Consider the following 13164-nt stretch of genomic DNA (forward strand, 5'->3'; position numbering starts at 1 on the left):
TGTATTAGTTTGTTTAGTCATGAATTCATTAAACATTTACTGAGTTCTTAACATAAACCTGCCACTATATTAAGCCACATGGGTACCATCAGGCATATGGATTCACAGTAATTTATATAACCACTTTTTATTTGTGAAATCTTAGGTTGTTTTGATATCTCTGCTATATTAAATTAATAGGGCTAACCTGGCTATACTGTCTTAAATTAAATCCCTAAGGTCTATATTTTGGGAAAAGTCTATATATTTGAACTTAATCCTCCTAATGCATGCTGTTCTGTTACTTCCCAGAACAGTTGTACTAAGCCTCTCCCCACAGAGTTCATGACCCGGTGAAGCATTTGCTTTTTCAATACTGCAACTAAACACCTGGCTCCGGGAAGCTTATGGGAGGAAAGGGTTTCTATCTGGCTTACAGTTTCAAGAGGCAGTTTCACTGTGACAGGGAAAACATGGCAGGAGCAGATAGCTGGCATCACCTCTTCACTTTAGCAGGGAGGATGTAGCAAGAGCTCAGCTGTAACACTCCAAAGCCCGCCCCCCAGTGGACACACTTCCTCTAGCAAGGCTTCACCTCCCAAAGGTACCACAACCTTCTCAGCCAGCACCATCACCTGGGGTTAAGTATTCAAACACATCTACATTCAAACTAGGTTTTAATGCAAGGCTTTTTTGTACCAGCTTATGCTTGTGGTCATTGTGAGCTGGAATATTAACAAATCATTTGTTTCCTTCAAATCAACAAGCTGTTGCATTGTCAGTGTCATTTATGATAACATGAGCATACCTTAAAATCTAGGAGAAGACTGATTTAGAAAGTTCCAGCACTCAGTGGAGTGATCCTGTCACGTGATGTCACCAGTAGGCAGAAATGTAAACAATGAACAGTTGTGTGCTGTGTGGTGCATTTCAGCCAACACAGTCTCTGTATTTGACAGAGGCTCCTTAAGATTGTAATGCTGGACTAGATAAATGGTTTAGTGCTTAAAGCGCTTGCCTGTGAAGCCTAAGGATCCAGGTTCAATTCCCCAGTACCCATGTAAGCCAATTGCATAAGACGGTGCATGCATCTGGAGTTAGTTTGCAGAGGCTAGAAGCCCTGGTGTGCTCATTCCCATTCTCCTCTCTCTCTCTCTCTACCTACCTCTTTCTCTCTCTTAAATAAATAAATAAATAAATAAATAAATAAATAAAATTAATAAAAGATTGCGATGGAGCTGGGGAATTCTGATTGCCCATTTTTCTGTGCCTTTCTGTGCTTACATATGTTCATATATACAGCGTTCCCTGTTGTGTTACAGCCGTCTAAGGTGTTCATAATGTGACATGCTGCACAGTTTGTAACTTAAAAAACAATAACCCACGCCTATATCCTGCGGATGTAGTATGCGGTACCGTCTAGGTATTTTTTTGGAAGTACACTCTGCTGTTTGCACAATGACAAAATTGCCTACAAATTTATTTTTCTGAGGGCAACCTTACCATTATGGTGGATGGTTATGTAATTGTTTCTGATCTTAAATATATTTTAGAAAAATATAGTAAAACATTTAGCAAAAGGGAATGGGCTAAAAGATGAAAACTTGGACTGATTTGAAGTACCAGGACCAAGAACTTATTGCTAATTTGGCAAAATCCCAGTTTGGGGCAAGAACCAGCACAGAAGCTTAGAACAAAGACTGCTTTATGCCAGGCGTGGTGGCACACGCCTTTAATCCCAGCACTCAGGAGGCAGAGGTAGGAGGATTGCTATGACTTCAAGGCCACCCTGAGGCTACATAGTAAATTCTAGGTTAGCCTAGGCTAGAGTGAGACCCTACCTCAAAAAAACAAAAATTATAGTTAACACATTTCTTCAAGTTTTTTTTTTTTCTTCAAGAAATAAAATTACTAATCAGGAATAGATAGAACCATAGATAATATCAAGTCTAAACTAGTCCTTTCATCAGTAAGGGAAAGAAAGCTCAGAGCATTAAGTGGCATGGTAAAATAACACATTTATGCTCAACACAAGCCCTAACTTGTTTCCATTTTGCTCTAAGAAATGATCCCTGTGTCTCAGAGGTGATGCAGATTGAACATCTCTTACCAGAAATGCTTCGCACCAGAAGTGTTTCAGATTTCAGGGTTTTTCAGATTTATTTATTTTTATTATTTACTTATTTGAGGCGGGGGGGGGGGAGCAGATAGAGAGAACGGGCACATCAGGGCCTCCCAGCCACTGCAAATGAACTCCAGACTCATGCACTGCCTTGTGCATCTGGCTTATCTGAGCACTGGAGAATAGACCATAGGTCCTTAGGTTTCACAGGCGCCTTAACTGCTAAGCTATCTCTCCAGCTCCAGACTTTTTACTATTCCTATAAGAGTAATGAGAATTGGGCTGGAGAGATGGCTTAGCGGTTAAGCGCTTGCCTGTGAAGCCTAAGGACCCCGGTTCGAGGCTCGGTTCCCCAGGACCCACTTTAGCCAGATGCACAAGGGGGCGCACGCGTCTGGAGTTCGTTTGCAGTGGCTGGAAGTCCTGGCGCGCCCATTCTATCTCTCTCCCTCTATCTGTCTTTCTCCCTGTGTCTGTCGCTCTCAAATAAATAAATAAAAAATGAACAAAAAAATATTTTAAAAAAAAGAATAATGAGAATTATTGGGGGAGCCGGGTGTGGTGGCGCACGCCTTTAATCCCAGCACTCAGGAGGCAGAGGTAGGAGGATCGCCATAAGTTCGAGGCCACCCTGAGACTACATAGTGAATTCCAGGTCAGCCTGGGCCAGAAGGAAACCCTACCTCAACCCCCCCCCTCCGAAAAAAAAAAAGAATTATTGGGGCTGGGACCCAAGTTTAAACACAAAATTTACTTATATTCCATACATACCTTAAACAGCTAATTACAATATTCTTAATTTTGTGCATGAAGCAAATTTGTGTGGGATATAATTTTTGGCAGATTACATTTCAGGTTTTGGGGCATTTTGCCTTTGAATTTGTTGGATTAGGGATTTCTGACATGTATCCTTGTGATACAATTGTGTGTCAATTTCATTCAATTAAATACGAGACTGGACATTTAAAAAAATATTTAATTTAATTAATTTATTTGACAGAGAAAGGGGGAGAGAGAGAGAGAATGGGTGCACCAGGGCCTCCAGCCACTGCAAATGAACTCCAGATGTATGTGCCCCCTCGTGCAGCTGGCTAACATGGGTCCTGGGGAATCGAACCTGGGTCCTTTGGCTTTGCAGGCCTTAAACACTAAGCCATTCCTCCAGCCCAGACGGGACATTTTTTTAAAAAAATTTTTTGTTTCATGTTTATTTATTTATTTGAAAGTGACAGACAGAGAAAGAGGCAGAGAGAGAGAGTGAGAGAGAATGGGCATGCCAGGGCCTCCAGCCATTGCAAACGAACTCCAGACGCGTGCGCCCCCTTGTGCATCTGGCTAACGTGGGTCCTGGGGAATCAAGCCTCGAACCGGGTCCTTAGGCTTCACAGGCAAGAGCTTAACCACTAAGCCATCTCTCCAGCCCAGACTGGACATTTTTTAAAAGAAAAAACCATGACCATTTGGTGCATGGAAACCAGAACATCCTTATCTAATTATGAGGACTCCTCTGGAAGACGCATGGAATTTCAAATAAGGATCTTCAATACTGGAGTTTATAACATGGCCAGGAATGTTTTGTTTGTAGTGTAAATTTGGAGATTTGATCTCCTGGAGGGATTGTCCTCCTGCCCACGTCTGTGGTGTGGGGAAGCCCCTTCAGTGCTCCCTGCCAGGGCCAGGGGTTTCCGACATGGCGTCGTGCCATGCTAAGCCAGGTGGGGCAAAGCTGAAAGCTGTGCCCTGTGTGGGTAGGCAGAACAGTTTGGAGACCAGAGGATCAGAGAAAACTCCTTCCAGAAAAGAAAGTTCATCGGCATGGTGGACGTTAGGTTCAGTGGTTAAAGGTGCTTGATTGTAAAGCCTGACAGCCCTGGGTTTGGCTCCCAGGCACCCACAGAAACCCGGACACACAAGGTGGCACTGGAGTCTGCAGTTTGTTTGCAGTGGCATGGTGGCATGAGGCCCTGGCATGTCCATACACACATTCTTTTACATAAATAAATAATATTTTTGAAAGATTAGGTGTTCTTAGCTGGGCATGGTGGTGCACGCCTTTAATCCCAGCACTCAGGCGGCAGACATAGTAGGATCACTGTGACTTCAAGGCCAACCTGAGACTACATAATGAATTCTAGATTAGCCTGGGCTACATCGAGACCCTGCCTTGAAAAAGCAAAGCAAAGCAAAGCAAAGCAAAGCAAAACAAAACAAAAAACTCTGAGTTTATGGGAAGCGTCCGAAAACTTGGTTAGGGTCTGACATTTCCAGATGACTAAGTGTCAGACCTCCTCTTTGTTATTATTATTTTAAATAGTTTATTTATTTGAGAGAGAGCAGTATATGAGAGTGAGAGATAGAGAAAATGGGTGTGCCAGGATGTCCATCCATTGCAGATGAACTCCAGACACATGCACCTTGTACAGATGTACAAGGCTTATGTAGGTACTGGGGAATTGAACCTGCGTCCTTAGGGTTCACAGGCAAGTGCCCTAACTGCTAAGCCATCTGTCCAGCTCTCATATCTTTTTGTCAGCTACACAAAGCTTTCCCATTTCCTGCATCTGAACTCTCCATCTCACTGTGAAGACGTGGGACTGGATCTTCTGTTGTCAGTCAGACTTCCTCTAGTCTCTAACTTCTTGCTAGTTTTTTCTTTTCTTGCTAGCTTTTAATACATAATTAGAGCTTCATTTATCTTTCCTTAGCTAATTTTTATCATTGTTCTTGGCACCTGGCAGATGATCTTTATACCAATAGAAATGTTTTAGGGACAGAATCCATTCTATTCTCTTGATTTCTCCTGTCCCTATTGCATTCAGGAAAGGACTTATCAGAATGGCCGTTTTGTTGACCTTGGTCTCATTTCATAAAGTGTGATCCACAATAATGAGATGCTAATAATTGTGAGGCCAAGTTAATCACCTCAGGTTCCAAATAAAATATCCACCATCATTAAGTGGTGCCGAGGGTCTGTTTTCATTTGGCTGATGCATAAAAGAATCCAGGCAGATAGAGATCTTGCCTTATATTTTGGTCTTTTTTTTTTTTTTTGATGTGTGTGTGTTTGCCTTCCTCAATCAGGCAAGCCTTTGTGTTGTCTTGTCAGAGCGTGAGTTGGGTCAGAGGCTTTTATGAGAAGCTGAGACTGTAGTGGAAATTCAGATGCCCAGACAGCCAGGCTGGCTTTGGGACATTCAAAATCTCAGGGTATTTGATAGTAGTGGAGGGTTCCTTGATAACTTAAGAGCATCCGACAAAATGAACTTAAAACTGAAGACCAAAGGAAATTATCCTGTTCTTGTTCTTCCGGCCCATTTGCTTATGGTAGCGTGGAGGGATTATACTGGGGAATGAGCAGGAGGAGGGAGATGGTAATGCGGAGATATAATGCTTTTCAAAGGTTAGGAAGGGCTGGAGAGACTGCTTACTGGTTAAGGCACTTGCCTGGTAAGCCTAAGGACCTGGGTTCAATTCCCCAGGACCCACGTAAACCAGATGCACAAGGTGGTGCATGCGTCTTGTGTTCATTTGTAGTGACTAGAAGTCCTGGTGTGCCCATTCTCTCTCTTTCTCTCTCCCTAGTAAATAAATAAAAAACATTTTAAAAATATACTTTATTTATTTATTTGAGACAGAGAAAGGGATAGAGAGAGAGAGAGAATGGGCACGCTAGGGCCTCTAGCCTCTGCAAACAAATACCAGCTGTGTGCGTCCCCTTGTGCATCTGGCTTATGTGGGTCCTAGAGAATTGAGCCAGGATCCTTCGGCTTTACAAGCAAATACCTTAACCACTAAGCCATCTCTTCAGCCCAATAACAACATTTTTTTTTTAAATTTTTTTTTGTTCATTTTTTATTTATTTGAGAGCAACAGACATAGAGAGAAAGACAGATAGAGGGAGAGAGAGAGAATGGGCGCGCCAGGGCTTCCAGCCTCTGCAAACGAACTCCAGACGCGTGCGTCCCCTTGTGCATCTGGCTAACGTGGGACCTGGGGAACCGAGCCTCGAACCGGGGTCCTTAGGCTTCACAGGCAAGCGCTTAACCGCTAAGCCATCTCTCCAGCCCAACAACATTTTTTAATAAAAGGTTAGGAAGGGGCAGATCTGCAGAGCCTTAGGGTGTGGCACCAAGAGCAGAGCCTGGTGGGAGGAAGGGAAGGAGTGGTGCTTGGACAGGGCACAGAGGCCTCCAATAGAGTCTTAGGTGACCACAGTGGAGGGAAAGTGCTGGAAACCAGAGCCTGAAAGACCCGGGTGGCCTGATTTTAAAGGGAGCTCCTTTTTCTTGGCACTTGGAACCTACTGACATTCAGTGAAGAGACACCATAATGACCTGGAATTCACTGTGTAATCTCTGGCTGTCCTCAAACTTGTAGCCATCCTCCTACGCCTGCCTCCCAAGTCCCGGGATTAAGGTGTGTGCCACCACACCTGGCAGAGAGATTAAGAGAATAGGCACATCAGGGCTTCTAACCACTACCAGTGAACTCCAGATGCATGCACCGCTCTGTTCATCTGGTTTTATGTGGGGACTGGGGGATCAAACTTGGGTCATTAGGCTTTGCAGACAATCACCCTAACTGCTGAGCATCTCTCCAGCCCTAAAAATATTTTTTAAAAGTCTGAGGCCTATTTTTATCTTCTTCTATTCAGGTGGTATTGCAGAAATACAAATAGAAGCAAAGCAGAGCAACTCCTCAGAATGGAAGTAAGTGTGTGCCTTTATTTTGTGAATTCCATCTCAGTAAAAATGAATTTTCATGAATTCTTAATCAGTTGTTCTGCGTAAGCCTGAAGAGACCATGATGTAAATGCAGATCACTGATTTAATGCCACTTAGAAAATATTGGTGTGTTGGTTTGCTGGGCTTCGATAAAAAACAGCCATGAGCCGAGTGACTTTAACACAGAACTTTGTCACATAACTACGGAGGCTGGAAGTCCAAAGTCAAGGTCAGGCGGCTTGATTCCTCCCGAGGGTTGTAAGGGGAAGATGTCTTCTTGGATTCTGTCTCCTTGGCTGGGAAATGGCTGTTTTGTCACTGTTTCTTTATGGCACCTTTTCCCTACACGTTTCCATCTCTGTGTTTACATTCTTTCTTTTTCTTTAAAGTTTTTTTTTCTTTTTATTTACTTATTTGAGAGAGAGATAGAGGGAGAGAGAGAGAGAGAAACAGAATGAGTGCACCAGGGCCTTTCAGCCACTGTGGACGAACTCCAGACGCATGCGCCACCTTGTGCATCTGGTTTATGTGGATCCTGGAGAATCTAACCAAGGTCATTTGGCTTGGCAGGCAAATGCCTTAACCACTAAGCCATCTCTCCAGCCCGCCACTTACTTACTTTCTTTCTTTTTCAATTTTCATTTATTTGCAAGTAGAGAGTGAGAGAGATAGAAGAGAGACAGACGCAGAGAGAATGGGCACGTCAGGGCCTGTAGTCACTGTAAACAAACTCCAGACACATGTGCCCCTTGTGCATCTGGCTTATGTGGGTCCTTCGCAGGTAGTTGCCTTAACTGCTAAGCCATCTCTCCAGCCCACATTTTTTCTTTTAATAAGGAAGTCACACTGAATTAGAGCTCCCTGCATGGCCTCCAGGAAGCTTTATCTCCAAATAAGGTCACATTCTGAAATAGTGGCGCTTAGGACTCTGACTTTTTTAGGGTAGATCAGGTTGGGGCTGGTCACACTGAAATCTGTATTAATAGATAGTTGCTATATGTGAGCAGCCTTTTACTTTCTTAGTGGTTGATCATTTGCTACCTTGGTTTTAATACTTAGATGTATCTTTTTTTTTTTTGCCTGAACTTACTGTTTTAGAAGAATTTATATTCATTCCATGTAATATCTGATAAATGAGATTTTTTTTAAATAAACTTTTTGTTTTTTAAAAAGTTTTTAAAGTTTATTTTTATTTATTTGCAAGGAGAGAGAGAGAGAGAGAATGAGAGAGAGAGGGGGAGGGAGAGAATGGGCATGCCAGGGCCTCTAGCTGCTGCAAATGAACTCTAGATGCATGCACCACTTTGTGCATCTGGCTTTACATGGGTACTGGGAAATCGAACTCAGGTTCTTAGGTCTGCAGGCAAGTGCCTTAACCACTGAGCCATCTCTCCAGCCCATAAATGAGATTTTAATAACATTTAATCACCAATATAAATAAATCTGCCAAGGTGAAGTAAGGACAGGGTGTACCATAGAGGACGTTGCACTGACCTGAATCTAACCGGAGCTCTGCTCCACTTTGCACATCCGTAAGGCAGGAAGGCGGGATTAGAATGATCCAAACAGCTCCCTGCGTTGGTGGACTAGTTACCGTGTTTGGTAACTGATCCATCACTTCCTCTCCTGTGTGTCACTAGTCAGGGTTTTGTTGAGCGTATGTATCTGTAGTTTATGCTACGAAAGCCCCATTCAGACCACGCTTACCCATCTCACCCTACGGCCTTCTGAGAGACGGCACAGGTCAGGTGAGAGCCGCCCGCGGGGCGTTGGGTGCTGGCGGTGGTGGTGGGCGGGGTGTGAGGTGGGGGACCAAGTCCTTGTTTGTTACTCCCTAGTGGGGTGATCTGAGGAAAGGGATCCACTCTTTCTATGTCCCTTTCCCTTACCTGTGAGATCAAGTGGGGGTGACAGCTACCTCAGGACGGTCTGGAGGGATCAACTACACTCACATATGAGAACATATTAAAACACACGAGGTTTTTCTTTTCTTTTTTCAAATTTTTATTAACTTCCATGATTATAAAACATATCCCATGGCAATGCCCTCCCTCCCCCCACTTTCCCCTTTGAAACTCCACTCTCCATCATATCCCCTCCCCATCTCAGTCAGTCTCTCTTTTATTTTGATGTCATGATCTTTTCCTCCTCTTATGATGGTCTTGTGTAGGTAGTGTCAGGCACTGTGAGGTCGTGGATATCCAGGCCATTTTGTGTCTGGAGAAGCACTTTGTAAGGAGTCCTACCCTTCCTTTGGCTCTTACATTCTTTCCACCACCTCTTCTGCATTAGACCCTGAGCCTTGGAAGGTCACACGAGGTTTTTCAACAGTAGTTTCTATATTTTCAGTTGATTAATTCACTATTATCATTACTCTCTAATTGTTATGATCAGGTATACTTGTGAGGCCTTATTAAGTGCCATTATCTTTGTTATGAATAAAATGTACTTTACTTTTCAACTATGAAGCACATTTTTTAAATTTTCTTTTTGTTTATTTTTATTTATTTATTTGAGAGTGACAGAGAGAGAGAGAGAGAGAGAGAGAGAGAGAATGGGAGCGCCAGGGCCTCCAGCCACTGCACGTGAATTCCAGATGCATGCACCCCTTTGTGTATCCAGTTTACATGGGTCCTGGGGAATCGAGCCTTGAACCAGGGTCCTTAGGCTTCACAGGCAAGCATTTAACCATTAAGTCATCTCTCCAGCCCACATTTTTGTTTTTCTTTTTTAAAAATATTTGTTTATTTATTAGAGAGAGAGAAAATGGGCTCACCAAGGCCTCTAGCCAAAGCAGATGAATGCTAGACACATGCGCCGCCTTATGCATCTAGCTTACATGGGTCCTGGGGAATCGAACCTGGGTCTTTAGGTTTCACAGGCAAGCACCTTAACCACTAAGCCATCTCTCTAGCCCATGAAGCACACTTAAAAAAAAATCTTAAAAAAATTTTTTTGTTCATTTTTCTTTATTTATTTGAGAGTGACAGACAGACAGTGAAGGAGGCAGAAAGAGAGAGAGAATGGGTGTGCCAGAGCCTTCAGCCACTGCAAACGATGCGTGCACCCCCTTGTACATCTGGCTCACATGGGTCCTGGGGAATCGAGCCTCGAACCGGGGTCCTCAGGCTTCACAGGCTAGCGCTTAACCGCTAAGCCATCTCTCCAGCCCGAAGCAATATAAGTGTTAGAGATTGGCTATGGTGATGCTGGTGGAGAAGCATGAGAGGTTTGTGGCCCCCATTCTTACCCTTCTGCTTCCACTAAGGACTTATCAGTCATTCACTCAGCGTTATTTCCAAGTTCTGATTTTCTTGGTCTGAATTATTTGTTCTCTGTTTAAATGACTTTTCCCATCTCTCTAATAAAAGTATGATATTGACATTGAATTCCAGGAAAAGTAAGGATCTTTGAACATACTCATAAAGATCATTGAGGTATTTACAGGAGAACTTCCATGTGCATAGGAAATGAGACTGAATCAGGAATTGGAACTTTATAGAAACTGTGAAAAATACATGAACTGCACACAGTCATGAGAAATACAAATTCAATGACTGACTCTTTTCCCTGTGCCTGGGACTCACAGCTTTGTCCCATCCCGCCTGTGGGTCTGGAAGGGCCTAGTGGCAGTGTCTGCTTCCATATGAGTGAGAATTGGTAGTTGGTAGAATTTGAGTGTCTTTTGAGTCACCTCGCCCATACTGGGGGGCAGAAAGTCACGTGGGTGGGAAAAGCATTACTGGTAAGTTGCACTACTTGAAAGTAGATTTTCTAGACCAAGGGTTATCATAACACTTTAAGATTAGGTTCTTGAATTTTCTCCATGGAATAAGAAAGGCATTTCTTAACTTGGATTTTAGGATAAAGAAGGTGGCTTTATGGTAAGAGACTCCAGCCAACCAGGCTTGTACACCGTCTCCCTTTACACAAAGTTTGGAGGGTAAGTGAACCAGAACCGTGTTCTGTTCTGATGGTGGTGTTTTGTTTTGTTTTGTTTTGTTTCTTTTCTCTTTTTATTTATTTATTAGAGTCGGGGAGAGAGAGAGAGAGAGAGAGAGAGAGAATGGGTGCACCAGGGCTTCCAGCCACTGCAAACAAACTCCACACACGTGCGCCCCCTTGTGCATCTGGCTGACGTGGGTCCTGGGGAATTGAACCTGGATCCTTTGGCTTTGCAGGCAAGCGCCTTAACTGCTAAGCCATCCTTCCTTCCCTGTTTTGGTTTCATGTAGCGTTTTCCTATGAACTTCCTGTATGGTTTTGTATGTATTCCTAAGTTTCAAAAACGACACTACATTTCAGCATTAAAAAAAAGAAAATCAGACTGGGGAGACGGCTGAGTAGGTACAGGGCTTGCCTCACAAGCTTTAGCACTGGGAGTTCAGTCCCCCAGCACCCACATAAATGTCGGGTGGGTGAAGTGAGCTGTCCTGTGATCTCAGGGGCTGGGAGGCAAAGACAGGAAGTTCCTTGGGGCAAGCTGCTTAGATAGAGCAGCGGAACCAAGAGCCCTGGATTCAAGGGGAGAGCCTGCCTTAGAACATGAGGTCGAGGGTAATCAGTGAAGACACCTGACATCTTCCTCTGGCCTCCACACGCACATACAACCTACACACACGTGTACACCCACACAGATATACACACACATGCACATGTGTGTGAACACCATATGCACATTCAAAAAGAGACAAACTAAGCTTCATTTCTAAAGTCTATACTATTTTTTGGGGGGGGGGGGTTCAAGGTAGGGTCTCACTCTAGGCCAGGCTGACCTGGAATTCACTATGGAGTCTCAGGGTGGCCTCAAACTCACGGCAATCTTCCTACTCCTGCCTCCCGAGTGCTGGGATTAAAGGCATGCGTCACCACTCCCTGCTAAAGTCTATACTATTATTTATTTATTTATTTATTTATTTGAGAGCAACAGACACAGAGAGAAAGACAGTTAGAGGGAGAGAGAGAATGGGCGCGTCAGGGCTTCCAGCCTCTGCAAACGAACTCCAGACGCGTGCGCCCCCTTGTGCATCTGGCTAACGTGGGACCTGGGGAACCGAGCCTCGAACTGGGGTCCTTAGGCTTCACAGGCAAGCGCTTAACCGCTAAGCCATCTCTCCAGCCCAAGTCTATACTATTTTTAAGCATTCATATTTTCATTAATTTTGCTCATAGTTTTCCATAAATGTATTTGTTGAAAATAGCTATAGATATATATATCGGGATAATTACTGTGCTGTGAGCTGAGCACTAAGGGTGAGCAGACACAGGTCTTGCCCTCCAATAGCTCTCCAGTGGAGGCTACTGGAGGGGTGACAGTCAGCTGTAGTGATGTAAGAGTGAGTGCTGTGCCGTGTGTGTGTGTGTGTGTGTGTGTGTGGCCATGTGCAACATTACTAAGGTACCCTTGAGTTATTCACAAATGCTTTCCTAAATGATGTCCAAGGTGAGACCTTGAGGCAAGACAGGAATAACCTAGAGGGAAGGGGAGGTGTTTCTGACCCCAGAGAGGCGAGTTCCAGGGAGAGAGAGAAGCTTCTGTAGCTGGGTTATAGGATAAGAGAGAGAGATAGGAGAGAGGAGGCCCAGCCTGCAAAGAAGCAAAAGCCAGGCCATGTCAGCATCAAGGAATCTGAACGTTACCCTAAGAGCAACAAGAATCACCTCAGAAGTGTTTAAGCAAGAGATGCCCGATAGGATCAAGTTTAATTTTTTTTTAAATTTCTTTTTATTTTAGGCAGAGCAAGCGAGAGACATACACAGAGAGAAATGGCGCTCTAGGGCCTCAACCACTGCAATTGAATTTCAGTTGCTTGCGCCACCTAGTGGGCGTGTGCGACTTTGTGCTTGCCTCAACCTTTGTGTGTCTGGTTTACATGGGATCTGGAGAATCGAGCATGGGTACTTAGGCTTCGCGGGCAAGCGCCTTAACCACTAAGCCATCTCTCCAGTCCTTTTAAGTTTAGTTTAGTTTATTTTTTTAGGGAGAACATGAGAGAGAGAGGGAAAGGAGAAGATCAGTTTTTGAGAAAGATATCTAAAGCAGAATAAGCACATTCATAAGCCGAGCTTATTCACTTTTTGAGGTATCATCAGCAAGTCTATGCCACCAGCAGGGACAGAAAGTGGTAGCAGCTAATGCCAGTTGTAAGACTTCCCCGTTGGAACTCTTAAACTGGACGGACTTAACAAAATGTCCTTTTTCTAATTTCCATGCTTGGGAAGCATGAGATGTGTGCTGGGAATAGAAGGAGCCTGTTGAGGGGCCCATACGGAGGGTTCCCTATAGAAAACATCTGGGTGAGGTTCCATTATTCCAGACGGTTGTAACACACTGCAGTT

At 43.9% G+C, this 13164-nt stretch overlaps 1 protein-coding gene across 6 annotated transcripts in view; it reads left to right on the forward strand.

Annotated features, from left to right (window-relative positions):
• Positions 1-13164, forward strand: part of Tec (tec protein tyrosine kinase) — a 148946-nt gene that overhangs the window by 120397 nt on the left and 15385 nt on the right. For all 6 annotated transcript variants that reach the window (XM_045130227.1, XM_045130230.1, XM_045130232.1 and 3 more), the window contains 2 exons: positions 6756-6810; positions 10689-10768. In XM_045130227.1, coding sequence (XP_044986162.1) covers positions 6756-6810; positions 10689-10768 — 135 coding nt within the window. The remainder of the gene's footprint in view (positions 1-6755; positions 6811-10688; positions 10769-13164) is intronic.

Source organism: Jaculus jaculus, chromosome 11, assembly GCF_020740685.1.
Source record: "Jaculus jaculus isolate mJacJac1 chromosome 11, mJacJac1.mat.Y.cur, whole genome shotgun sequence".
Lineage (NCBI taxonomy): Eukaryota > Metazoa > Chordata > Mammalia > Rodentia > Dipodidae > Jaculus > Jaculus jaculus.